The 24,956-nt window shown below is 36.4% G+C and overlaps 4 protein-coding genes across 5 annotated transcripts; all 4 read left to right on the top strand.

Moving 5' to 3' along the window:
- Nucleotides 1–2,429: 2,429 nt before the first annotated feature.
- On the top strand, nt 2,430–10,396 carry LOC137582339 (very long chain fatty acid elongase AAEL008004). Its single transcript, XM_068296841.1, has 5 exons — nt 2,430–2,684; nt 8,696–8,787; nt 8,865–9,122; nt 9,181–9,480; nt 9,555–10,396. The coding sequence occupies exons 2-5, from the start codon at nt 8,704–8,706 to the stop codon at nt 9,768–9,770; spliced, it is 858 nt and encodes a 285-aa protein (XP_068152942.1). The 5' UTR covers nt 2,430–2,684; nt 8,696–8,703; the 3' UTR covers nt 9,771–10,396.
- Nucleotides 10,397–10,582: 186 nt separating this feature from the next.
- Nucleotides 10,583–11,846, top strand: LOC137582143 (uncharacterized). Its single transcript, XM_068296591.1, has 4 exons — nt 10,583–10,744; nt 10,803–11,414; nt 11,475–11,626; nt 11,687–11,846. Exons 1-4 carry the CDS (start codon nt 10,583–10,585, stop codon nt 11,748–11,750), a joined length of 990 nt encoding a protein of 329 aa, XP_068152692.1. The 3' UTR covers nt 11,751–11,846.
- A 200-nt stretch (nt 11,847–12,046) lies between these two features.
- On the top strand, nt 12,047–13,616 carry LOC137582734 (uncharacterized). Its single transcript, XM_068297386.1, has 5 exons — nt 12,047–12,242; nt 12,306–12,421; nt 12,482–13,063; nt 13,130–13,284; nt 13,352–13,616. Exons 1-5 carry the CDS (start codon nt 12,158–12,160, stop codon nt 13,410–13,412), a joined length of 999 nt encoding a protein of 332 aa, XP_068153487.1. The 5' UTR covers nt 12,047–12,157; the 3' UTR covers nt 13,413–13,616.
- Nucleotides 13,617–13,892: 276 nt separating this feature from the next.
- Nucleotides 13,893–22,889, top strand: LOC137582808 (uncharacterized). Of its 2 annotated transcripts, none has more exons than XM_068297505.1 (6): nt 13,893–14,152; nt 15,835–16,098; nt 21,119–21,234; nt 21,295–22,050; nt 22,124–22,308; nt 22,420–22,889. In XM_068297505.1, the coding sequence occupies exons 2-6, from the start codon at nt 16,014–16,016 to the stop codon at nt 22,490–22,492; spliced, it is 1,215 nt and encodes a 404-aa protein (XP_068153606.1). In that variant the 5' UTR covers nt 13,893–14,152; nt 15,835–16,013; the 3' UTR covers nt 22,493–22,889. The 2 variants fall into 2 exon arrangements, with proteins under 2 accessions (XP_068153606.1, XP_068153604.1); XM_068297503.1 differs by having other exon boundaries at nt 13,893–14,178.
- Nucleotides 22,890–24,956: the final 2,067 nt, after the last annotated feature.

Genomic DNA, 24,956 nt, shown 5'->3' with positions numbered 1-24,956 from the left:
CATGTCTGTTTTGGTTGTTTTTTGTCTTGGTAGTTCATTGATTTCAAATCAATCGTATGTTCAAATTTTCCATTGCTTAGGCATAAATTGAGTTTTAATGTAGACATAGACAAAGACAATTGCTAAAAAACAAGAATTGCCACAAGAAACAACAAAGAAAAAGGAATTGTATAGAAGTCTCACATCTCGCATTATTTTATACACACTTTATGTCAGACATTAACATAAAGATATAGGTAGATATAGTATGAGCATACATACATATGTACATACATATATGTATATTGGGCCGGTCCAAATTTGTATGAAGAAAGGAATCTCAGAATAGAAACTTTGTGGCAGAAATTTCATATATCTTATTGACTTAATTCTTAATATGGAAGAGATATTTGTTTTCTTGTTTGCTTTTTAAATTGAAACCAATCACTCAAAATTGAGTTTGAGTCTTGGGTTTAAATAAAATTATAATGTCCAGAAACCAACTCTAGGACTAATCTATTAAAACATTAACTATAATATTCTAAATATTTAACTTACAAGGGGAACTTTAGGTATGCGAATCACCGATTTGAATGAAACAGAGCCACCCTAATAGACCATAGAAAATATAGACCTATAGCCGCACACCCGAACCCAATCATTATCATGCAAATTATGATATCTTGTCAAGTTCAAAAACATTAAAAGCATATAATGGTACAACAAAAAAGATGCCTTGTCTTTCGGCTTGGACAATAGACTGGCAATTTTTGCTTTGATTTTTGTTGTTGCCCATGTAAAAAGAAGATGCTTTGAATAAAATATAACAACAAATATGTGTATAGCACAATAAAAATAAAAAACTTTAATCGAATAAGTCGTTAAATGAGCATCTACAAAATCCAGAGACAACAACAACATTCAAAACTCAAGAAAAATCAAATGTAAAAAAAATGGTCCGAGACATAAGTAAGTTCGTTACTTGAGTCTTTTGTTTCCGGCCTGTTCGGTTGACATTGACTTTGAAAATCGATGAAAATGTAAATTTGGGGAAATTTTTAAGATCTATGTATTGATAAACTCTTGATACACATTTATCCAAAATTTGCATATGCCAATCAAATTTCAGGCACGCCCCGAAAGGCGTCAGTGACTCGTTGAACGCACTGCGTAAAAAAATCATGTGTGATTGTGAGTTTTTTTTTGGTTTCCTCCCGCACCCGACGAAACCAAATGAAGAGAATCAGAGACAGGCACGCGCCTGGCATGCCAAAAAAATGATTTGACCTTGGTTTATACATAGCGGAAGCTAAAATTGTCGTTAAAGTAGTCGTTAAGCATCTGCCGAATCCGATCTGTGAATGAATTGATGATTGATGAAACCTCCAAGTGAAATGCACTCAGTGGCTAACTGGTAAGTGGCATGTGGAAGAAGGGTGTGGCATGGTCGAACCACTTAACAGGTAAATGAAGCTTCATTTCTGCTATTGAGCAATTAACCATAGGTCCCGCCGGAGGTAAGTGCTCAAGATGGAGTTGGCGGTGGTGCTGGTGCTGGTGGCAAATGTCAGGCAACCATTGGCGGCAATTGCCAGTTAGGTTAGTGCGTCTTTCTGATGTGGCCTGGCAATGCAATTGTAAACTTCTTTTTCATTTTCGTTTTCATTTCGAGGTGCTTTGTTGTAATGACTGTGACTATGACTGAAGTGTGAGCACAATGACGTAGCGTAAATTTATCAAGTGGCCACTGAAGTTTTGGTATGCCTTTTTACCTCTGCTGCTGCTTGGAGCCGCTTGGAGCTTTGAGGCATTTTGGGGCCATTTAATTGCACAATAATTTGCACACTCAGCTAGCCCATATGGGCCAAATGTTGGAAAATTGTTCAAGTCCTAGAGCTTCGAGAAACACACTCTTCTAAAAATAGTTAGAAAAGTTGTTAATTGCTAAATAAAAACAAAACAAAACAAAATGAGTAAATAAAAAATACAATATTGCATACGGGGGCGTGGTTAATTTATTTTTAATTTTCTTTATTTTTATTTGCAATATGCATTATGGCTTTCTAATTGTTGAATCTACATATGTATATATATGTATGTAAGTATGTATTTATGTGCATTAATTTCACGCTAATTGTTTATTGAAAATTAGCTTGCAAGTTGGCTTGGGCCCTTAAAATCAGGCAATACTCTGTGGGATCAGCAAAAAATAAAAGACAAAAACACAAACACCGAGAGATAACGAAACGTTTGTCAGATCGGTTCGGCTCACCTGTTCGTGCGATCGAGGCCATTTCCGAGACGAAAATCCGAAACTTTGTCGTTGGGTTTTGGTATTTTAGTTGTGCTTTTTTTTCGTCTTTTTTCTTTAGTGTTGTAGATTTTTGTATCTGTATCTGTGTCTGCGGTACATTGAAGACAGCTTGTAGCGTACGGATATCGCTTAGTCTGCTGTCGGCGCTTCAACAGCCAAGTGATCGCTGGGAAAATTAAAAAGTCGTGAAGCCGCCTTCACTTCCACGTGTTCTGATCGATCCCTCTGTCTCGTTAGCTCGGTGTGCCTATCAAAAGGATAACATATAGAACCAGAAGAACAAAAATCTTTCGTTTAGTGTTTGTTTATTCTTTGAGATTGAGAGTGTGCCGTGTCTTTGTGTGCAGTGCCCGATTATCGTCCAGTCAAGAAAACCATTCGAAATTTGAAGGCAAGTGCTAGAACCTAGAACCCTCAATATGATGGGTAAAAATTTGTGTACACATTTATGCTAAATTATTCCTTTATGGCTAATCGTCATGTGTTTGAGCTGAATTTTTCGGTTTTTTTGTTTTTGGGTCATTGCGAAACTGGAAACTGAAAACTACATAAATACCAAAAAAAAAAAAAAAAAAGAAACCTTTAAGTCCCCAAAAAAAGATATGGACGAATTCGTAGTCGAGTGCCGCCAAAGAAAGACACAAACTAAATATTGTATAAATAAATAACACGACGATGGCCCAAAAATGAAATGAATGCACGGGGCGAAAAAATAAACCAAAAAACAAAAAAATATATATAAAACGAGACGAACTTACAAAACCAGCTGTAATGCTTGGCAAAGATGAAGACCAACACCAACCGATACCAATTTCAATTCCGAATCCCATGATCAAGTCAAGTCAAGTCAATCACTAATGTCTTCTCTTATATATGTACATATATGTAAATCTCACGACGATTGATCAATTTCTGTGAGTTGTGGAGTTGCATGTAGGGGAAGATCGCAACACTTGTTGTTGTTGCCCTTGATGTTGCTGTTGTTGTTGTTGAAGCTGCTGCAATTTCTTGACTCTTTGCGTCATACATTAATCAGTCATCGGTCATTTCCTCATCTCCTTTGGCTTCTCCCTTAGCCCATGACTATTTCGTGTGTTACACTTTCGATGAAATGTGAAAAAAAGAAGTGCTAAATAATCGTAAACATGGAGTAGTTTGAGACAAATGGAATTTCAAAATTTAAGCTTTATTTGATCTGACAAATAGATCCTACAAAATGCTTACAGAATATCAAATTAAATTTTGTTTTTTTGTTATTTTTATTATCTATGTTTGAACTTCTTCTTCTTTAGTGTGTGTGACTTTGAATCTATTTAATTTTATTTAATATTTTCACACCTCTTTTTAATTTTTCTTTGGCTCTTGGCTTTTGGATGCCCTTCGAAAGAGACGCGGTTGCCCATGTCCAAAAGCCATGCCAATGAAGATGATTATGATGATGATCATTATGACGTTTGTGGGGAAGTCATTTTAACTTTTACACATGCGCAAAGTTTTTTGTTTATTTACGATTTTATTGTTGGGTCTCTTTTTGACATCTAGTCAAATTAACTACATATCACTAGATGAGTATCTTGTGCGTGTGTGAGTGTGTGTGTGTGTGTGTGTGTGGGTACAAAAATATCTCAAAGATTTTTCGGCTGCACATCCGTTCGCACGTTGGCGGTGTTTTAACTACAACAACAGCAACAACAACAAAAAGAAGAAGTGCGACTGGGCGACTTTATGGCCTTTCGGTTGACATCCCTCGCCATGGAAAATTGCATTTTAATTTTTACATTTTTCGCTTTTTCTTCTTGTATCTTGTTTTAAATCCAATTGGGGTCACATGCGTGGCCGGTCACACCTTCAAAATCCATTTCGTGTTTCCCAATTTTTCTTTGGGCGAGCGAGTTTTCAAGTGACTTATTTGACTAACAAGCCACAAAAACAAAACCCACAAAAATTCATATTTTTTGATAATAATGGCAAGGCAAATATACAAAGTCACACACTCACACATTTACGCATTGTCAAGAGGGAGAACAACCTGTTGAAATGATGACATTTGCAAATTTTCTGTAAATTGGAGGCCAGAAGTTTTCATCGGTCGTTGGGAAATCGAGGTCTTTGGTATACACAGTGGTTACTAATAGAGGAATGACATGGTTAATCTTGGCACCCTTGGTATTGAGTATTTGATTCTGTCACAGAAACTAAATAACAAAAAAAAAAAAAAAAAAAACCAATGATCAATGTCGATAATGATAATGATAATGATGCTTCAAGTGAAAATCGATTAGTTTATATATTGTTGTTGTTGTTAATTTTTTCTAATTATTGCCGGTGACGGTGAGAAGGTATAAAAAAAAAAAAAACTTTCATCAGCTCAATCGAGAATCACTCAATTGATTGATGAGCTCGTGATCATGGTATGCCTTAGATTATGACAGGCGCAATTATATTGATTCTTTATTTATGCATACAATTTTTAATTTATTCAAGTTTCAAAATAAAACCAATATTAAACAAAAGACTTAGGCAACAAACTTTGTACCTTACGGACCAGCTTAGGTCTGTGAGAGTGTGTGTGTGTGTGTAGGTGGGGGAGACTGACATCAATAAGCTGCAGTTAACAATATTTACCAGCAACTGCATATAAATATAAACAGTCCTAATAAACTTCGAATCCAAAACGAAATGTTGTCAATTTATATGCAAAATTTATTTGGAAAATCTTTAACAGACTGACTTAGGATATAGTAAGGTCTCCGAGTTGAGAAATAAGCAGTTATTAGGCACTGTGAAATAGTTCGTAGAATCGGAAATGCATATATTAAAATTGTAATCTAAAAATTTGTTTTACTTCACTTTGCCTCTGTTTTATGACTGCTGCTCGATTTGCTCATTAAAACCAACTAACAAGTATGTTCGATTAGGCTTGTTATTTACTATATAACTATCCATACATATATATGTTTAATTGTATAAAGGAATGTTGGAATTTTTTCCAACTAGACATGCGGAAATCAATAGTAGCCAGTCATAAATAATTTGCCAAGTCTCTCACTAGTTCAAGGTCAAAACTTAGGCCAGACTAATGCCAAATACCAAAACTAACATATATCTGCATATGAAAGTCATAAAAACAACCTCTCACGCGCTTAGTGGGCAGATAATATGGCTCTAAACGTTGCTGTAAACATAATCCAATCCAATTGTGTTTATCTTTGATCAACTTCTTCACGATCAAGATGATGATGATGATGCTCCCCATGAAATGCATAAGGTCTCGTTTTCCCTGACAAAATGCGAAGAGGGGGAATCAAAAAGAAGTTGAAATGAAAACGAAAACCAAAATAAACTGGCGACCTTGATATCGAATTTTAATGCGTTGCCGTTGCCTCGGGTCCATTCAATCGATTGAACAGAGAGACTCGAAATTGATTGTTCAGTTTTATGTCCCGCACTTGGGATCATGCGTTGCCTGTCTCTGTCTTGCACGGTTTTTGTGAGGTGTTTCTTCTCCTCTTATCAGATAAACCTACCTGACAACCGAAAAAACTTCCTATACACCGCCCATGTGCTGTTGTGTCCAGGCAAGTTACCCAAAAATGGTAACCAATCTGATGATAGAACAAAAACGTGCCTCTCTTTTGTCCCCTGGCGCGTGTATTGAATTGATCATATCCGACATAAGTCTGGAGCTGATTAACGCATAACTAATAGGCTGTGACGTCAGTTGAATATTTCTCAACTGAATATTTTAGGCCGCCTCGCCTCGCATTGCGTTAATGAGAAAAACAAATTGAAATTAAAAGAAACGATCACAAATTGAGCAAGAAAAAGAGAGCAAATATTTTTCGCAAAACTATTATTAATTTTGTGTCTTTTAACTAAACTGATGCAATCCAAACTAAAGATCAAAATAGATTCTCAAGTCTGTGTGTGGTTTTTTCCTCTTTGGTTTGTTGGCCTCTCCTTGTCGCTTCTTGGCCATCATAAAGACCAAAAAATTAATTTGCATGTGAATACATTAAATTTGGATTTCTTCTTCATCTTCTTGTTTTTGGAATTAATAGTTAAGCAAATATACATAAATATACTATATACGAATATATTAATGTATGGTATCAAAGTTTACAGCTTATTCTTTGATATTTGTTCAAGTTGTTGTTAGATAAAGCGAAAGGCCATTTCTTAGAATGGTCGAGGGAGGAAAGAGAATTTGATTGGTCTTTTAGAATAGAACTGGTACCGCTTCTGCAATACTATACTAACTAGTTATTTATGGCCGCTAAATGATTATAAAAAATGTTTGTTTTTTGGTTGTTGTTTTTCGGGAATTGGCCCTCAGAATCGAGAATTAATTTTTATTGCAGAGTGTAAAACCGGTAAGAGATTTGGCCATGATTATATAATATTTTGCCAGTTTCTTGAACAGGTTAGTGGAGCAACACATCTCTACAGAACAATAAATAAATATATATATATTTATTAAATAATATTTCTTATATTTGCATGCCAATGAAACTTGTTCTTGTTATTTACTTGTGACCAAACAGTCAAACATTTGATTGAAATCGTATATATACATAAATTTGTGCATTATTTTTAAATTTGTTGCTGTACTTTCGAATCAGAAAGGTGGCCCATGTGTTGCAGAAGGCGAAGAAGCATTGAGAAATCACAAAGCCAAACACTTAACACAAAGCCACTTCGCGCTCTATGTGCCATATGCAAATAAAATGGTCGAAATTCTCGTTATTCAATGTTGGCATTAGGGTCTATAGAACGATGACTGAACATTAAATCATTCGTTTATTCATTCATACATTCATTCGTTCACTACAATGGCATTCACTTTGCCTGTTAGTCGACAAGTTGAAAGTGTTTTTATGCCACACACACACACACACACACGTACTACACACATATGCAAAAAACAAGGTGTTCATAGATAATTATTAATAAAGCAAAGTGCAAACAAAATAACTACACAGAGAAACTACAAAATCATCAAAAATAGTTAAATTATTTGTTTGGAAAACATATTAACAATTAAAAATTTATATATATTATTTCTGAGTCGACTGAATCAGACTACATCGAAAGCTTGATTGAGAATTGTTTAATATTTATTGAAGAAAAAATAAGTTAGCCAAATAATTTTAGTCTTCCACGAAAATGACTTTTATTAACTAAGCAAAAGTAATTTCTGAAATGTCAAATGGGCCATTTTAGTATGAAATTAAGTGTCATTTTGTTCAGTGTATATATAGATAAATATATATTTGATGTGCGGATATGCTGTGTACATGTAAATTACTTAACGATCTAAACGATCCAAGGCTTCTCATGTCCCAAATAATTATTGCCCAACTAGGGCAACTGTCTTGTCGAGATTTTTCTTATGATTTTTGTAAGTTTATTTTTGCTGCTCGCCCAAGCAATTTGCAACGCATGACGAACGCCTCGATAAAGAAGTCGATTACTGGCCAATGCAATTATGGCAAAATAATGACCGATATCAAGCAAGCAATAGCCCGACTAGTCGGACCAAAAATTGTCTAGTCACAATGGCCATAATCAATGCAACAAAGCGAAAAAAAACCCAACAACAGAGAAAAGGATAGCCATCGACATACAGTCGGTTGGCCAAAAAGGGAAAAACTGGTTTCAAGCCGGTAAATTAAAGCTCAAATTGCCTGTCCTTGAAGGCAGTCCTGCCTCCTTTACTGTCTGGGGGAATTTCCAAAGCTAAACGCAAAAAAGAAACTAGCTGCTAGCCATACACAGAATCACAATATCCCATCAACAAAATACAAAATAACCCAAGACCAAGGAAAAGAAACAAGTTTCCTTCACATAAACAATATTTTGTGTCCCTTGCATTGGACAATTAACCATAAATTTAAATCATAATTTAAAATGAAACCGAAAACGCAAAAGAAAAGAAGAAACAAAAGCAAAATCTTTATTGCTGATGCGGCAAGTAGTTGATATAAGTTGAAGTTCGCTGAAGTTTTTATATAAGTTAATGCGATATTTTTGCCAGTTCAACAGAAATGATGCATCGGGTTAATGGCATTACAGAACTTTGCTGCGTTTTGCCTAATTTACATGGCGATAATATTGATTTAACATATTGCATAGCTGCTGAAACACTCAGAAGTCGATTTACTTTGTGTATACAATCGTGTATATATATGTATGTTATTATTGCACATTTTGAGCGATCTGTTTGGTGGTGGGTGCGCCTATATAGTGTGTATACTTCTGATTAGTAGGCACTAGACAAACCAAGGGCATTTGATCGCAAAAGGTGCTAATAATTTTGGTCGTGCAATTAAGTCATAACCCAGTTACCCCTCACCGCATTAGGTTACCAATGTTTAATGTACAATTTCTTACTATTTACAGTTGGCAAAATGTCGGTCAGACTAAACGAGACCCAAACAATTGTTGACAAGATGGTCAACTTCTTTGTTGAGCACGAGGATCTGCGCACAAAGGTGAGAGAGAATTGATTACCTGGCAAACCGATCATATAATCCATTTTGTGTGGTTTTTCTTCTTCTTGTTTTGGTAGAGCTGGTTCCTGTCGAATGCTCCGGGACCGCTGTTCATGATCCTGGGTGCCTATCTGTATTTCTGTCTGTATGCTGGACCACGTTATATGCGGGATCGTAAGCCCTTTGAATTGAAGAACACCCTGTTGATCTACAATGCTGTTCAAGTACTCTTGAGTTGGGTGCTCTTCTATGAGGGCTACAAAGGCGGCTGGGGCGGTCATTACAATTTCAAATGCGAGCCGGTTACCTATGCCACAGATCCCATCTCCATGAGGGTAAGTGTAATCAATTGATGGATTTGACTTGGATTGATTGCAAACTCTACTATCTTAGATGGCCCGTGCGGTTTGGTTGTACTATATTGCCAAAATCACCGAACTGCTGGACACTGTGTTCTTTGTGCTGCGCAAGAAGCAACGTCAGATCTCGTTCCTGCATCTCTATCACCACACTCTGATGCCAGTTTGTGCCTTTATTGGAGTGAAATACTTTGCTGGCGGCCATGGCACTCTATTGGGCTTTATTAACTCCTTCATTCACATTATTATGTATGCCTATTATCTGCTTTCGGCCATGGGACCCAAAGTACAAAAGTATTTGTGGTGGAAGAAGTACATAACCATTCTGCAGATTGTAAGTTCAAAGTTTCGTTCAACGTTGTCGAAGTCATGTTGAAATTAATTTTCACATTTATCCCCTCAATATAGGTGCAATTCTTGATCATCTTTGTGCACACGCTGCAAATTCAGTTCCAGCCCAATTGCAATTTCCCCAAGTCGATTGCTGCCCTGCTGACATTCAATGCTGGCCTCTTTACCTACATGTTCAGCTCGTTCTATGTGCACAACTACAAGAAGGAAGCCAAACAAGCGGCGGAAGCTGCCCAGGCCAAGGCCAAACTGGTAGCAGCCAAACAGGAGTAGAGCAGAGAATTCTGAAAGGCAAAAAAGAAATGGGCACAAATGGCTTAACTAGGTGCTTTTCCTAATCTATAGAAACTGTGTACATTTTGGGCTATAAAGAGTATAGCCATCTATTCTCTTATAGTTCGCCTTCTATCACCACAACCACCACCCTCTCCCTTCCCCTTCCAACTTCCTTACCTATCCACACCCGCCCACCATTTACAATTCCACCATATTGTTAAGATTAGTTGACTTATGTATAGGTCAGAATGCATATTTTATAGTTTCGTAAGTTAAGCTAATTGAGGAGAATGGCCAAAAAATGGTGCAAGATCTTTCTTTGCACTTGCTGTTTGTAATGGGAAAGTGTAATAGAACCAAATATTATAGATTAGTAATTATGTAGTTTTTATTTTATTGACTTTGGCAAGCAATGAAAATCAAAGACAACAAGCAAATGGCAAATCAAATGAAAATTGTTCATGAACTTTTGTTTGTTTGTTACTTTCGGCCAGATATTGGATTTTGCCATGCGATATATAAGAAAATTTATAAAAAAACAAAACATTTTATAAGTAAACATATATTATTATTTTTCCTTTTTGTAAACAATAAAACAGAAAACAATTTACAAACACTTGAAATCAAATCAAATTTTAAATTTCAGATAGAACAGCTCCTAAAAGTAGGCAATGTTTTATATAACTCACCACACTTCTCTCTCAAAGTAAACTTAGCTCAATTTCGTTTAATTATATAAAAATCTCGCTTGGATTGATAATGAATTCAGTTGTTTGTCATATTTTTGGACATAAGCACATAGAAAAGTCATGGGCGATACACTTATCTCACGTAATCTTGTGCCCATTATTGATATGGTAGGCATAGGAATTAAAGAAACAGCTTTCAAAGACCTAGGTCAGCAACTATATAAGGCTTTAACGGAAACGGGAATAGCTCTTTTGATTAATCATGGTATTCCCTTGGAGAAGGTAAGCGAGGACGTCTAGAATGATGGGTAAAGTAAACCAATCAATTTGTCATATGTAGATTGAAACTTCTTGGAATTATTTTGATGAATTTCTAAACTTGCCAAGCGATGTGAAAAACAAATATGCACGCTCAAAGATTGCCGAAGATGACAATCATGGTTATGTTAGTCCTGGCATGGAACGTTTTGATGGTAAAACTCCAGAGCTGCGTCATGCCTATAATATTTGCCAAGAGCATAAGGATATCATGCCCAAGGAAGTGCCTGGGTTTGCAGAGAATATAAGCCAGCTGAGACAGGATTTTAAGTGCTTGGCTAGTTTCATTCTTCAATCCTTGGCTATAGCAGTGGGCATGCCGCAAAATTTCTTTCTCGACAACCACAAGCATATGCTGTCCAATAATGGCCATAACTTGACCACACTGCGTATGCTCTACTATCCACCAGTGACTGGCAATAACAAAGATTTTGGATCTGGCCACATTGTGCGTTGCGGTGCTCACTGTGATTATGATACTTTTACTCTGCTAGCACAGGATTCGGAAGGAGGTTTGGAAGTTAAATTAGTTGGCAGTGATAAATGGGAACGTGTTGGCCATCTTCAAGGAGCCATTGCCATCAATTGCGGTGAGACCTTGTCGGCATGGACCCAAAGACGATTCTATGCATTGGTATGTGGGTTCATCAATTCGTGTGGTGTTCCTGCTAATGTCAGTTTTCAATTCTCATAGCCACATCGAGTCATTGTGCCTGAGGATGAAGATTTGCGTGCTTCCGGTAGGCATTCCCTTGCCTTTTTTCTGCATCCGGATAATGATACCAAAATATCTCCCAGAGATCTCGTGACCCAAGATAACATTGACCACAATGCTACAGACGAAAGGTTATTGTGAAAATTGAAATGATTTTGATGTCACATTTTAATTGTTTTAATATTTTTCAGAATTTATACGGCATTTGAAATAGCAATGAACTTAGCAAGAGGAACTTATAGAGAAAGTTATTAATTGTGGTACATTGGAATAAATACCAAAACCTTGTTTTTAAGTTAAAATACATATTTGTTGTTTTAAGACTTATGGTTTGTATTGGTTTGATTCGATATAAAATGGAAGTACCCGAAAGTAGGCTATTAAAAAGTCAAAGAACATTTTAAAAGAAGTGAGAGAAATCTACTTATAACAATTGAGAGGCTTATCAGATCTCTCTCTCTCTCTCTCTCTCTCTGTGTTTTTCTCTATTCTCTCGTTATATATACAAACTTAAGACGTGCAATTTATTCAGTCTGACGGAGAAGCGCATTACGAACGGAACGAACTGAAACGTGCTTATATTTTCAATTACTCGGCGCTCCCTCATAAAAATTCTTATCTTAATAAGATTACTTTTCTCTAGTTAAATAAGTTTCTTAAATATGAGTCAGATAAATGAAGAAGATAATCATCTCGAAACACTGCTCTCCCGTAATATGGTCCCCATCATAGATTTGGGCCATTGCGGTAAGTTATTCTTAGAGAACAAATCAGAAAATCGCTATCTTAAACTATTATTCGTATTTGCAGGAATTGAAGAGATATCTATACCATCAGTTATCAATCGAGTGGGTCTACAGCTACAAAAAGCCTTTACAGAAAAGGGCATTGCCTTTTTGGTTAATCATGGCATATCCGATGACCAGGTTGGACAAATTATAATTAAATTTAATAGATCAAATTACACATAACATTTCTTTATTTAGTTCAGAACAGGTTGGGAGAAGTTTGATAATTTTTTGGACTTACCCGCTGAGGAAAAGGAACAATATGACCGAAAGGAGGGCAGTAATCGTGGCTATGTGGGACCTGGCATAGAACGTTTCGATGGCAAGACTCCAGAACTGCGGCATGCTTTCAATATATGCAGTCTCGATCCGGAAAGTCTTCCCCACAATGACATGGGCAATTTAGCCAAGATATTAAAGTCACTGGCCAGCTTTATACTAAAGGCCTTGGCAGCACCGTTGGACATTCCGCCAAGTTTTTTGCTCGACACTCACTCGCAGATGCTGTGCGGTGAAGATACAAACATGTCCACTTTGCGAATGCTCTACTATCCACCTGTGATAGAAGATGAACCCGGTCAGGAGAAGGATGTGATACGTTGTGGTGCCCATGTGGATTATGGAACATTCACACTATTGGCTCAGGACTCTGAAGGCGGTCTGGAAGTTCAGCTACCTGGCAGTGAGAAGTGGGAACGTGTAGGCCATCTACCTGGTGCCATTCTGATCAACGGTGGCGAAATCCTTTCCCTTTGGACACGCCAGCGTTATCATGCTTTGGTGGGTTTATTCTACTGAATCTCAATGATAAATTTCTAATCCGAAAGTATTTCTTTTAATCCTCAGCCTCATCGTGTTGTTGTACCTGAACAAAAGTATATAAGGGCTCGTAGTCGACATTCCTTGGCTTATTTTTGTCATCCAAATAATGCAACTCTGATAACCCCAAACGCACTATTCTCTACAGATGCAGATAAGAGTGAATCTACATCTAATGAAAGGTTACTAACTTACCTTGTACTATCGTCTTTCTCTACTTTCTTAATACATATTTCTTTATTCCCACAGAGTCTACAGTGCACTTGAGCTAATACAGAAAAAGTTCAGCGAAACTTATGGCAAACAGTAATATTGTAAATAAGCTTTAAATTTTCCATGTACCCACCCAAAGAAAGCGAAAAAGTATATTCCGAGTATGTGTCAACAAAAGATAACAGCGCTTAAGATAATCTTAAAAGTGAAAATACTTTATCTAAAAATTTCAAAGACTGATCAAGATTATAATTAAAAGTGAAAATAAACATATACGTACTGTTATCAGTTTCCACGAGAATCAAGAATTTTATCTTTAATAATAATACGAAGACTAGAATTAAATTCTTTCATGTAAACTATCTTTTATTACACTACATTCTGCTGATTTTTTAAAGTCTATTTTTGTATAACCCCAAAAGCATGCTATGAAATGTTGTTAAGTTTTGAAAAGTATCTAACAGATGCCTAAATATTTTTCAGCACTGAAATGTACCTACCATGTACTCTTTCGAGGGCGAACCAGTTCCATTTGGCGATCGTCTTGGGCAACTTAAACCCAACAGCGAAATGTTTCACTGCTAGCAAAATTGCTGTAGAGAGTAGACGTCGCGACGTGTTCGCTGCTCTCCTCGCTGCTAAATTGTTTTGTATCACAAGAGACACAGAGAGAAACAAAAAAAAAAAACCGAGAAACTACCAACAATAACAACAACAACAACGACGACAAGTTGTATTTAGGTTAAATTCGCGAGTGTGTTACAAAATGATGGAAAGTGTGCAAAAAACCAAGAAACAAAATATACCAAAATTGACTAAGTAGGATATTTTTTTGGGGTAAATCCAAAAAACATAATTCGAAGGTGAATTTGATTTGAAAAGCGAAATCTATGCGAAAAAGAAAGCGAGTTTTGTGTTGTTGCTATGATGAAAAGAAAAACAAAACTTCAATAAATTGCAGATGCAGATACAGAGAATCAGATAGAGATACATACATACACACATACGAATGGGTGTGTGTGTGTGTGCAGTTTGAATAGGCGGGTAAAAATAGATACTCCTATTTCAGTTTTATTTCGTTTTTTTTTTGTTGTGCAAAAAAAAATACAAAACCGAAGCGAAATTTCACGCCACGATGACAAATGCTTACTCATGCCTCCAGAGCTGGAGACCCTCCGGCCTCTGCAGTCATTCCTCCTCCTCTTCGCTTTGGCTTTGCCAGTCGTTTATTGCTAGTTAGCAAATCCCTGCAGACTGGCAGGCCCAGACTTTGCTTTTGCTCATCTGGCATTTCCTGTACAAAGGCGGCTCCGCTTGGCAACACAGACGCCATCAGCTGGCCGGTTGAAAGGGGTGAAGTCAGGGCTCACACCTGAGAAGAGAGTTCGAGTGCCGTTAAACGAGATCTGCCAGATACTTTAGTCTGTGTGTGTGTGTGTGTTGCCGTGCAAGTAGTTTGCCAGGCTGGTTGTCTGTCTTTCTGTCTGTCTGTCATTCAGTCTGTTGTGCCCATATCCAAATCGTAACCCATACCATAACAAAAGTATCTGTGTTTGTATGTCTTGGCGAATGTGAAACGCAAAGCAAAGCAAATATATATATGTTTCTGTGTATGTACATATGTATGTATCTTCATGCGGGCAAGCTGGTATACCTGAGTAGCAAATAACGCAAAAGCTGACAAGGGAGAGAGAGACTGACTACCTGTTGACGGCAAAAAGGCAATGGCAATGTTTGGCTTTAGATAGAGTATAAATACGTGTTTAGCATACATAGCCCATATGTACATACATTAGAGTCACCCACCCCAAAAAAAAACCTATCCCACTCCGATCCCTCTAGAACTCTTGGGCCACCTCGTGTGCAAAACGACAAGTGCTAATTTACTTATCACAATTTTGATTTGATTAAATTTTATCTAATTGCGGCGCACATGGAAAGAGTACACATACTTTCAATTCCAATTTCAATTCCGCTCACCTTTTCCCGCTATTTGGCAAAAAAACCAACAACAACAACAACAAATCCATAAACGCCAAGCACAAAACTTTTCCCCTCAGGTGCGATAAGCTAGCAAGCGAATGGAAGAACGTTCAAGAAAATGCCAACCAAGTTTTAGTCTCTTGGGGAACCGCTTGACGATCACAACATAGTGAGAGATACATACATACATATATAGTATAAGAAATCGAACCGAAGAACAATCGTCAAAAGAAAAACGTCCGACACGCGCCCTTCCCGGTTTAGCAACGTTTGACTTTCGATTGGGGTGAAGCCCCGCTAGCCCCCGTTCTTCCTACTGATCGCCTGTCACTCAAAGCGTTCAATCGAATATAAAACAAAACACAAAAATAACTAACAATAAGAGCAACAATACCGAATAACAACAATAACAAAAAAAGAGGCACAGCTCGAATTTTTGATGTTTGTTTTTATTTTCGAACGACGCCAAAATGAAAAACCAAAACAGCCAGCAATAACCATAATAATAATCGAGTTCTGTTTGCCTCGTTGTTCAGTTCCATTTAGGCAGCGATCGTTGTCGTGGCGTTTGTTGAATTGCACCGCAGCGGCAGCCAGCGAAGCTTCGTAATTAGTGATAAAGCGCCCCTCACTAACAGAGGCGAGTGTTTAACTGAAAAACCAAAGAAACTCTATAAGTAAAAGAGTTAAAAATATATACACACACACCAACAAAATGATAAAAACTAAAACCAGCGACGACAAACTTGACACGCTTCTCTCACGGAGTGTTGTGCCGATTATCGATCTCGCACACTGTGGTAAGTATCAAGAATTATATATACATATGTATATAGTCATAGCTCTAACAAAACTTCTCCCCTCCCCCCTTTGACACAAGCATTCACTTAAGGCTTCAGTTCTGCTTGTTGCTAAGCCAGCAAAATGTTCAATTCTTTCCTTAATTAGCTGCAACTGGCTTTGACTACAATTGAGTCACACAGAGACAACATAAACAGCAACAACAACAACAGCCAGTTTATTTTTTGTTTTCTTCTTTACTTTACTTGGCTTTGACTTTTTGTTTAACAACATTATTGTTGGTATTGGTTTTTGTTGCTTTTGTTGTTTGTGACTCCGCGTGATTGTCCATTGGTCGCTTAATTGCAGTTACTTAACTTTTGTATACTTTTATACCCTCCCTACTTAATGGATACATCAGAGTTACTCAATCGATTGAAACAACAAAAGAGTATAGACCAAAATGCCATTCAAAACTTGTTCTTAGGGCTAAAAATACATACATACATACTTCTTTATTGATCTGGTTAATCAAAGCGCTTTCAACAGGCAGGTGCAGTTAATTTGCATCAAGTCTTACATATGCAATGAGCTTAGTCAATATTACATAATATTTACAAGTTAGTTATCAATAGAGTTTAGACGATAACAAATTCGAGATGATCATCAGACTAAACACTTAATGCCATTGCATTCCATTGAACCGGTTGCTAATTGGTTCTGCAAAAAGGTCACTGACATAAAAATTAAAACGTCAGAAGAAGATCTCTGGTATTTAAGCGAACAGATGGTCAACTACCGTCATGGCTAAAAGCTGAAGCTTTCAAGATATGGGAAACATATGAAAGTGGATCTTAACTTTATTGGCATTTCATCTCTCTCCCTTTGGCAGGGTATACTCTAGTCGTTGGGTAGTTAGGCCCTTATTAAGTCGATTTGTATGTTTATCGCTATGGTTGTTGAGATTTATAATGTCCCAACTACGTCGTAGTTAATTACAAATAATTATTGACTTGTGCAACCTAACACCTAAGTGTGTGTGTGTGTGTGTGTTTGACTTTTTAATAAGTTGGGATAAATTGTTAAAAAAAAAATAAATACACACGAGTAAAATAATAAATACAAAACTGTTAAAAAGTTGTCAATACAAAAAGTGAAAAAAAGAAAAATAATTCATGACTCTATAGATTAGAGTCATTTACTTATGTCATGGGGAATAGTAAATTGTTTTATGAGTATTTTGCTAAAAATATGAGTAATATCGAAGCGATAAATACCAAGAAAAGTCACATAACTTTAATATCTGTGAGTAAGTCTTAGACTAGACAAATTCAATGAAAAGAACTTGACGAACTTTCGTTGCTTCACAAGAAATACGAATTTGGCTCTCAACTATTACAGAAAAAAAGAAATCCAAAAAATTTTCCATTTGCTTGTGGCCTTTTTTTTTTTTTTTTTTTTTTTTGTCTTGGAGTGTTAACTGGGTCTTTGCCGATACGTGACACAGTTATCGTATATGAAGAGCTATGTAAATGTATCTCATACGTATTACCAGCTTATCTGGGCCACTCCCCACCCCCCCTCCGCGTTGGCAAGCCCATGGCCTACCCTTGATTTCATCACACAAACATACATACACGCAATGTACACTATACTCTTGACCTTCAATGACAAAGCCATTGACCCTCCAGAAACCAAAACAAAAATAAGCAAAATGAAGAGAAAAAACAACAACAACAACAAACTCTGTCAACGGAAACTTCAATTGATTTTTGTTTCCGAGTTGTAGAGGTTTTTGAACCATTAACTAAATGCATATGTATTTGTATGTGTGTATGGTTTTGATATGATATTCGTATGCCATGGCACTTGTGGCATTAGTTCCAATGTCAACCAAGGATAGAGAATGTGCATCGATTTTCACAAAAATGCATTTAAATAATATGAATGTTGATTTTGTTTACGTTAACTGATATTTGTTCATTGTTTGTATTTGCTCTTCAAACTAACGCTCTTCCTTCTATCATTCACCGGTTTCATGGGGCCCTCCATAGCGGGGGCTACTCATGACGCATTTGATTTGTGAAAATCCCCCCACCCAAAAGCCAGAGCAGCGTCATCAGCATTGGCAACTGCCCACTTAATTGAAACATGCGGCAGTAACAAATGAAACAACAACAGAAATAGAATTAACAATGCCAGTGTATGAGCTTCGAGTCTGACTAAAACCAGCTTAAACCTGTTGACTGGTTGGTTGGTTGGTTGGCTGGTTGGCTGGTTTGCTGGTCGGGTTGTTGGCTGATTGCTTTGCCCTGTTCTTTGTTATTATTATTGTTGGCCAACTCTTTCTCTGCTCACGACACACACACACACATAAAGTCTCTTTACATCATTCTCTTAAAATCCAAGTTACTAAGAGATTTATATGAAATTTTTGATGAATGGGCATCAGATTTCACAGTTGTCTAATCAAATTTGTCGTATTCAAATTAATGCTAAATATTTGTCCCAACACCCAAAACAAGTGCCTAGACACATTCATATTGACATCCATAATTTATCCAGCTAACTAATATGTTCTAAGAAATACACAAGGCTAAACTTAATTAAATGAATTAATAAATCGATAGAATTGAATTGCTTTTGTCGATAGCATTAGTCTTTGTCCTTTGTCTTGGTTAAGGCCTGGAGAAGTTTGAGCAAAACAAATATACCCATTCTGATAAGAGTAGAAACAAATTTTCAGCCCAGCCAAAATATTCAATCAGCCTGTATATTCTATTAATAAAATATGTAGATATGCCTCTATGAATATATTGAATGGCAGCCCCAAATAACCTATATAAAATTCCACAACTAAATTGCTGCCATAATAGCTTTATATACATATATACAAGCAAAACGCACAAATTGCCCCATAAATATTGAATTAAAATTTCCTCCCAATCATATACGAATATATGAGTGTTTCTTTTTTCATTTTTGCTGATATTCGTTATGGTTAAAACCAGCAACAACAACAAAATGTAGCCTCTATATAGTTGGTATACATTGGAAACATTGGAAATTATATTTAATTTCTATAGAACAAATGCAAATGACTTTCTATGGAAAACATCTACATACGATTTATATATAATTATTGCTTTAAGTTCTTATTTAATTATTCACAGACTTTGAAATCTCTTGAGTTTCTCCTCATATTTCTAAGAAAAAAATAACAAACAAACAAATGACCGTCTAATATACAATAGAAATTCCAAACAAATACAATATTATGGCACACTCATCAATTTATGAGCCAACCATAAATGCATAAATATCCATAAAATTGAACAAAAACAAATACATTGAGAGAGAGAGAGACAAAGAGAGAGAGAGAGAGAGAGTGATGCCAATCAATTGGCAAATACATACAACAAGTAAAGTAAACAGAGCATAATAAAAAATTATACAAATAAATCAATCGACAAAAATACAAAACAAACGAACATTGTGCCAAGCACAGAGTGACAAATGCGTTGATCTTCAACAAATTGGCCTCCCCAAAAACATCATCATCATCATCGACATGCTGCTCACCCAATTAGATGTATTAGCAACAAGTTAGCAACCGACTATTGAAAATAGTAAATTGAGAAGCGACTCACAACGCAATTGCCGACTAATTGAATTGCATGCAAACAAAACAGAAAACTGGACCAACCAACTGACTAATGAAAACGAAAGGCGATCCGGCTTCAATTGGAATCATTTAATTCACTGACTGACCTCTCGCCAGCAACAAAATAAAACCAGCTACACCTCATCATGACGCTCATCATTCGCATCATCATCATCATTATAATGATTTGCCTGCAAATATTTCAATTGCCGCCTGGTGACAGTGAAAAGAAAAAAAAAAAAAAAACAAACACACACTGATAAGACAACATAATTGTTATTAACTATGAGTTTGAGAATACTTATCAACGAAAAGAAAGAAAAAAAATAATAATAATGCGTCAGAGCAAGAAATAAAATGCCTGCCAAAGTATATTTATAGATTGCTCATACGCCCCGTATACATTAAATTGATTTGTAATTTGCTCAATCAGTTTTTTACGTTGCTATTTCCTTCATAATTCTATAAATTTCTATTTTGCATTCATTCATTCATCTATTCATTCAGCTGCATTTAATGAGTAATTTGTCCACGAATATGAATGACACTTGGAAGGAGGAAGACAGTGACAGAGAGGGAGAGAGAGAGCGACAATTGATTCAAGATAATGGCATTTCTATCTGCTTGGACTTTCAACGGGTAAATAGTCAGCTATCCAGCTGATGGCCCATTGCATGGTCGCGTGTTGAAGTGACTATCGAGAAATGTCTAAACGAGTATAAGCCAAGTTGGTTGCGTTGTGACTTCCGCTGCGGTTTTTCCTTCACATTTTTCATTTCATTTTCTATTTAATTTTCCGTTGTGCGCATTGTCAATGTCGTTGTGGCCATTATCGCCATCGCAAATTGCCCGTCCGCCCATGTCGCTTCCCCTGCCCCTGCCCCTAACCCCACCTGAACTTCTGATGCAGACGCTTCTTTTAAAATTGATTGCATTTACCTTTTCAATTGGATTTTATTGCATTTGCAGTATTTTGCAATTTATCGAATTGTCTGGGGGTTTATGGGGTTCTTTCACATTATAATTGGATCATTATCTTAGAATATATGTATGTATATATGTGTGTGTGTATGTATTCGATTTATATAAACGGGCACGTGGCTAGGCGCACGAATCGTGCCCATTGCTGCTTATTGGCCAAAAGTCAGGTATTTACAATGACCATAAACACGGTCAATGCTTTATGATTGTATTGAAAGCAGTTTTGGCTCAACTGGCTGATATTCCTAGAAGTCATAAATGAAATACTATTAGCGATAGAGTAGCAATTTCAATGTAAACTCCCACACCCCTCGTTAATCGAGCAGATCGTTATTTACATATATATAACTACTATATGTTTCTGTGTTTTTGTTTTTGTTTCTGTTTGATTGCAGGCATAGAGGAGATTCCAGTCAAGTCGGTGGTAAATCGTGTGGGCCATCAGCTGCACAGAGTGCTGGCTGAAAAGGGCATGGCCCTACTGGTCAATCATGGCATATCAGATGAGAAGGTAATAATTACTTAAAGTTAATTTAGATATATATTGTTCTCTAACTCTTGGCAATTATAGCTTAAGACTGCCTGGGATCATTTGGATGATTTTGTTGATCTGCCACCGGATGTAAAACAGCATTATATACGTTCCGAGGGCAATCATCATGGCTATAAGAGTCGTGAGCTTAATGGCAATTTCAAGGGGAAAACACCAGAGCTTCGTCACGCTTTTAATATTAGCACACTAAATTCTCAGGACCTGCCCGAGGAGCCGTTGCCCGGCTTTGCGGATCACATAAGCACACTGGCTAATGATTTCAAGGCATTGGCCTGCTTTATACTCCAGGCACTGGCCGTCTCGCTGGACATTTCGCCCACATTCTTTCTGGAGAAGCATTCACATATGTTGTCCGACGATCAGGAAAATATGTCCACCCTGCGTATGCTCTACTATCCACCGGTAGTCGATGATGAACCCGGCCAAAGTAATGTGATCGAACGCCGCTGTCAGTATAGCTATCAGCGTTGCCTGTCCAATCAGCCAGACTTTCGCCCCGAGCATGATCCCCGCGATGAAGATGAGCTCAACGAGCTTGATGGCACCAATGGCCAGTTGTTTGAGCATAAAATTGGCAATGGAGCTGTCATTCGTTGTGGAGCCCATGTGGATTACGGCACTTTCACACTGCTCGCCCAGGACTCTGAGGGCGGATTAGAAATGAAGCTGCCGGGCAGCGAAAAATGGCATCGTGTGGGCCATCTGCCAGGAGCCATACTACTCAATTGTGGCGAAATTTTATCCATTTGGACACAAGGACGCTATCCCGCACTGGTAGGCAAAAACTAAGCAAAAAGCTTCTCCTTTCTCATGTCACTTAATCGGTCAACTCTCTTTAATCCCATAGCAACATCGGGTTGTGATACCTGAACAGGAACATATACGAGCCCGTGGTAGGCATTCGATTGCCTATTTTTGTCATCCGGACAATATAACCTCGATATCACCCAACGATCTGCCCAATCCAGATGCCGTCAAGGATACGGCTTGTTTAAAACAACGCAAGAAGTCCTTTAAAGCGGCGAAAGAAAGGTAAGCAAACAACAAAAAAGAAAATTATTTAAAACTTGACTAACTTTATTCACGTTTCGTTTCTGTTATTTTCTTTTGTTCTTTATTATCGTTGACTGAAAATATTCACAGAGTCTACAATGCATGTCAGTTAATAAGTAAAAAGTTTAGAGATACGTATAGCAACAATAATCACTCACAATGACGCAAGGCCCCCGCCGCCGACACCGTCACCGCCACCGCCCCCGCCTTTGACGCACCTGGAGTCGTCGTCGTCGCCTCTGTGTAATTACCCGCCCCAACCTCAAACTCAAGCAATGACCATCATTATTTTTTTAAAGTTAAGTTAAGGACGGTCAGCTCCGCATCTCTAATTCTATTCTTCGTTTGAAAATGAAAGGCGGCGAGAGCATTTTCAATGTTTTCAACTTTTCATTTTTATTTTTAATTTTTTTTTTTTTTTATACGATTGTAATTGCTTCATTTCTTTTAATTTTAATGTGTATTTCGATTATATACAATACATGCAAAGTACACATACACAAACACATACATACACACCCGTTTTACATTGTATAATAAATATATAATATACATACATACATACATATAAATATCATTAATTTATAATAGTTTCTGCTTACATGAAACGCACATTTCAACACTGACTTAAGCCTAAAGATTTTCCGCTCCACACAAAATTGACCGACAATCGACCCCGATGACCTTGGCAAAACTATATAAATTTACCATTTCAATTTACATAGAACTACAAAAATTTTACTCACAAACTAGAGCAAACTTTCAGCAAGTCAGATCCTTAAAATTTCAATCTAAAACTAAACAATTTTTAAAGAGTTTTATCTTTGGGTGAGATTAATATGATTTTGTGATAGCCAAATTAGCATTCTATATAGTAGTATAATGTGAATTAGATGGTTGGACTTATATATTTAAGAATCGAAACCTTGTTAAATAATTTCATCTATTATAAGTTGGCTATATCAGTTGACTTTTGCATTATAGTATTTGGTATGTTCTTTTCGAAATGAAACGATCTTGTTCTTGGAGTTTTACTTTTCTTATCTATGTTGTTTTTTGAAGTTTAAAAGGTGACCAAAAGATTGTTCGATTGTGAAGTTTAAGATCTCATATTAAAGGTCAAAGAATTATCTTAAAATCTGTTTTCGAAATTAAAATTCCTTTATAATTCAAAAGGTGTAAAACTTTGTTAACATTCTCGTGAAAGTTTTTCAATATTAACTTTTAGTTTGCCTCTAGTTGTCCCTCTGGCAAGGGAAAAGTGAAATTCAAAGGTCTGACAAAATTGCATCTAGTTTGCGTTTATTACAACATTTGAAATAGTTTTCTCTTTTGTCGATTGTTTATTTTTCAACATGTGTTAATTGATTTCTGGTTTTTGCTAATTTGTTATTTTTCCATATTCTATAATAGTTTGCACAATAGTTTTGTATGTATATTAATAATATAATGCATAATGCCAATTTTTCCCATTTTTTTTTCTTCGCATTGTAATTTTATTACACATAAGCTTTAACTTAATTTAAGTTCGTCTGTTACATTTTGTTTCTTGGACTTTTAACGAGAATTCTTTTGGTGTGTTTGTTTGGAGTAAGAGGGAGACATTTATTTAATGGCAACTACTTAGTTACACACAAACACACAGAGACAGATACTTATACATATATATATATATATATATATATATATGAACATCTAAATACATTTATACATACATACATATATACAAATCGTAATAAGAACTACTACTAAGCCATATGTAGTTAGGTACTTTTGGTAAGTAAACAACTTTTGCCTTCATTCGCACAGAAATCAAAAGAAAAGTAAAATTAATCAGAAATCTTTCAATATGGGGCGCTCACTTTTGTCAGGGACTGTTTTGGGGGGATTATGAGCTGCCAAATTGCAATTATTTATTTACCTTATTTGCGCAAAATGTTGAAATTATTTATAAAACTTAAAGTCACATGCTCGTCTCACCAACACAATCACACCTGTTAAATTGTTCAACTAAATCACTTTGTCTCTCCACTACTAATGCTGATACAGTGGATAACAAAAGTGATGTGATTGGCTTGCTGATACGACACATATGAGCCAGGTGTCGCTTTGTCTGTTAGTCTGTCTGGGTGAATGCTTATAATTAATGATGAATATTAAAATACTTTCTTGAGAGCCTCGTTAAGAATTTTTTGCAAAGTGCATTGCCACTTTCTCATCTTTCAATGTGTGGCCAACACTTGAGTCAATATGTATACGCCGGAGACTAAGCTTACTTCAATTATTCTCTGTCCCTTATAGACTCACGTGTCTGTCGTTAAGTAAATTGAGACTATTTAGTAAGTTTATGAGACTTGTGGTGTTTGAGTTCATTAAAAATATAACTAAATTATGGTTTCAGAATGGAATTATTGATTGGATTTCTAAAGCTGTAAAAGGGAAATTAAATAAACCCTAGTAAAGTAGAGTGAATAGCTTTAGAAATTAAAATTTAATTGTCAAAACTATTTGGAAATAATCTTTATTCAGAAATTATTTGGAAATATCAACTTATTGACATGCTATTAGTTGTATTTGTTTCAATTCCCTTTCTTCTTTCTTATTTTTGTATTCAATGGGAATACATT

Source organism: Drosophila tropicalis, unplaced genomic scaffold (assembly GCF_018151085.1).
Source record: "Drosophila tropicalis isolate 14030-0801.00 unplaced genomic scaffold, ASM1815108v1 contig_859, whole genome shotgun sequence".
Classification (NCBI taxonomy): Eukaryota; Metazoa; Arthropoda; class Insecta; order Diptera; family Drosophilidae; genus Drosophila; species Drosophila tropicalis.
This window is presented reverse-complemented; position numbering and strand designations above follow the sequence as displayed.

Coding starts and splice junctions, on each gene's coding strand:
- LOC137582339 (XM_068296841.1), top strand. CDS start 8,704: ATGTCGGTCAGACTAAACGAGACCCAAACAATTGTTGACAAGATGGTC. Junction 8,788..8,864: donor ACGAGGATCTGCGCACAAAG/GTGAGAGAGAAT, acceptor TTGTTTTGGTAG/AGCTGGTTCCTGTCGAATGC. Junction 9,481..9,554: donor ACATAACCATTCTGCAGATT/GTAAGTTCAAAG, acceptor CCCTCAATATAG/GTGCAATTCTTGATCATCTT.
- LOC137582734 (XM_068297386.1), top strand. CDS start 12,158: ATGAGTCAGATAAATGAAGAAGATAATCATCTCGAAACACTGCTCTCC. Junction 12,422..12,481: donor ATGGCATATCCGATGACCAG/GTTGGACAAATT, acceptor TTCTTTATTTAG/TTCAGAACAGGTTGGGAGAA. Junction 13,064..13,129: donor GCCAGCGTTATCATGCTTTG/GTGGGTTTATTC, acceptor TTTAATCCTCAG/CCTCATCGTGTTGTTGTACC.
- LOC137582808 (XM_068297505.1), top strand. CDS start 16,014: ATGATAAAAACTAAAACCAGCGACGACAAACTTGACACGCTTCTCTCA. Junction 22,051..22,123: donor AAGGACGCTATCCCGCACTG/GTAGGCAAAAAC, acceptor TTAATCCCATAG/CAACATCGGGTTGTGATACC. Junction 22,309..22,419: donor TTTAAAGCGGCGAAAGAAAG/GTAAGCAAACAA, acceptor AAATATTCACAG/AGTCTACAATGCATGTCAGT.
- LOC137582143 (XM_068296591.1), top strand. CDS start 10,583: ATGGGCGATACACTTATCTCACGTAATCTTGTGCCCATTATTGATATG. Junction 10,745..10,802: donor ATGGTATTCCCTTGGAGAAG/GTAAGCGAGGAC, acceptor TGTCATATGTAG/ATTGAAACTTCTTGGAATTA. Junction 11,415..11,474: donor AAAGACGATTCTATGCATTG/GTATGTGGGTTC, acceptor CAATTCTCATAG/CCACATCGAGTCATTGTGCC.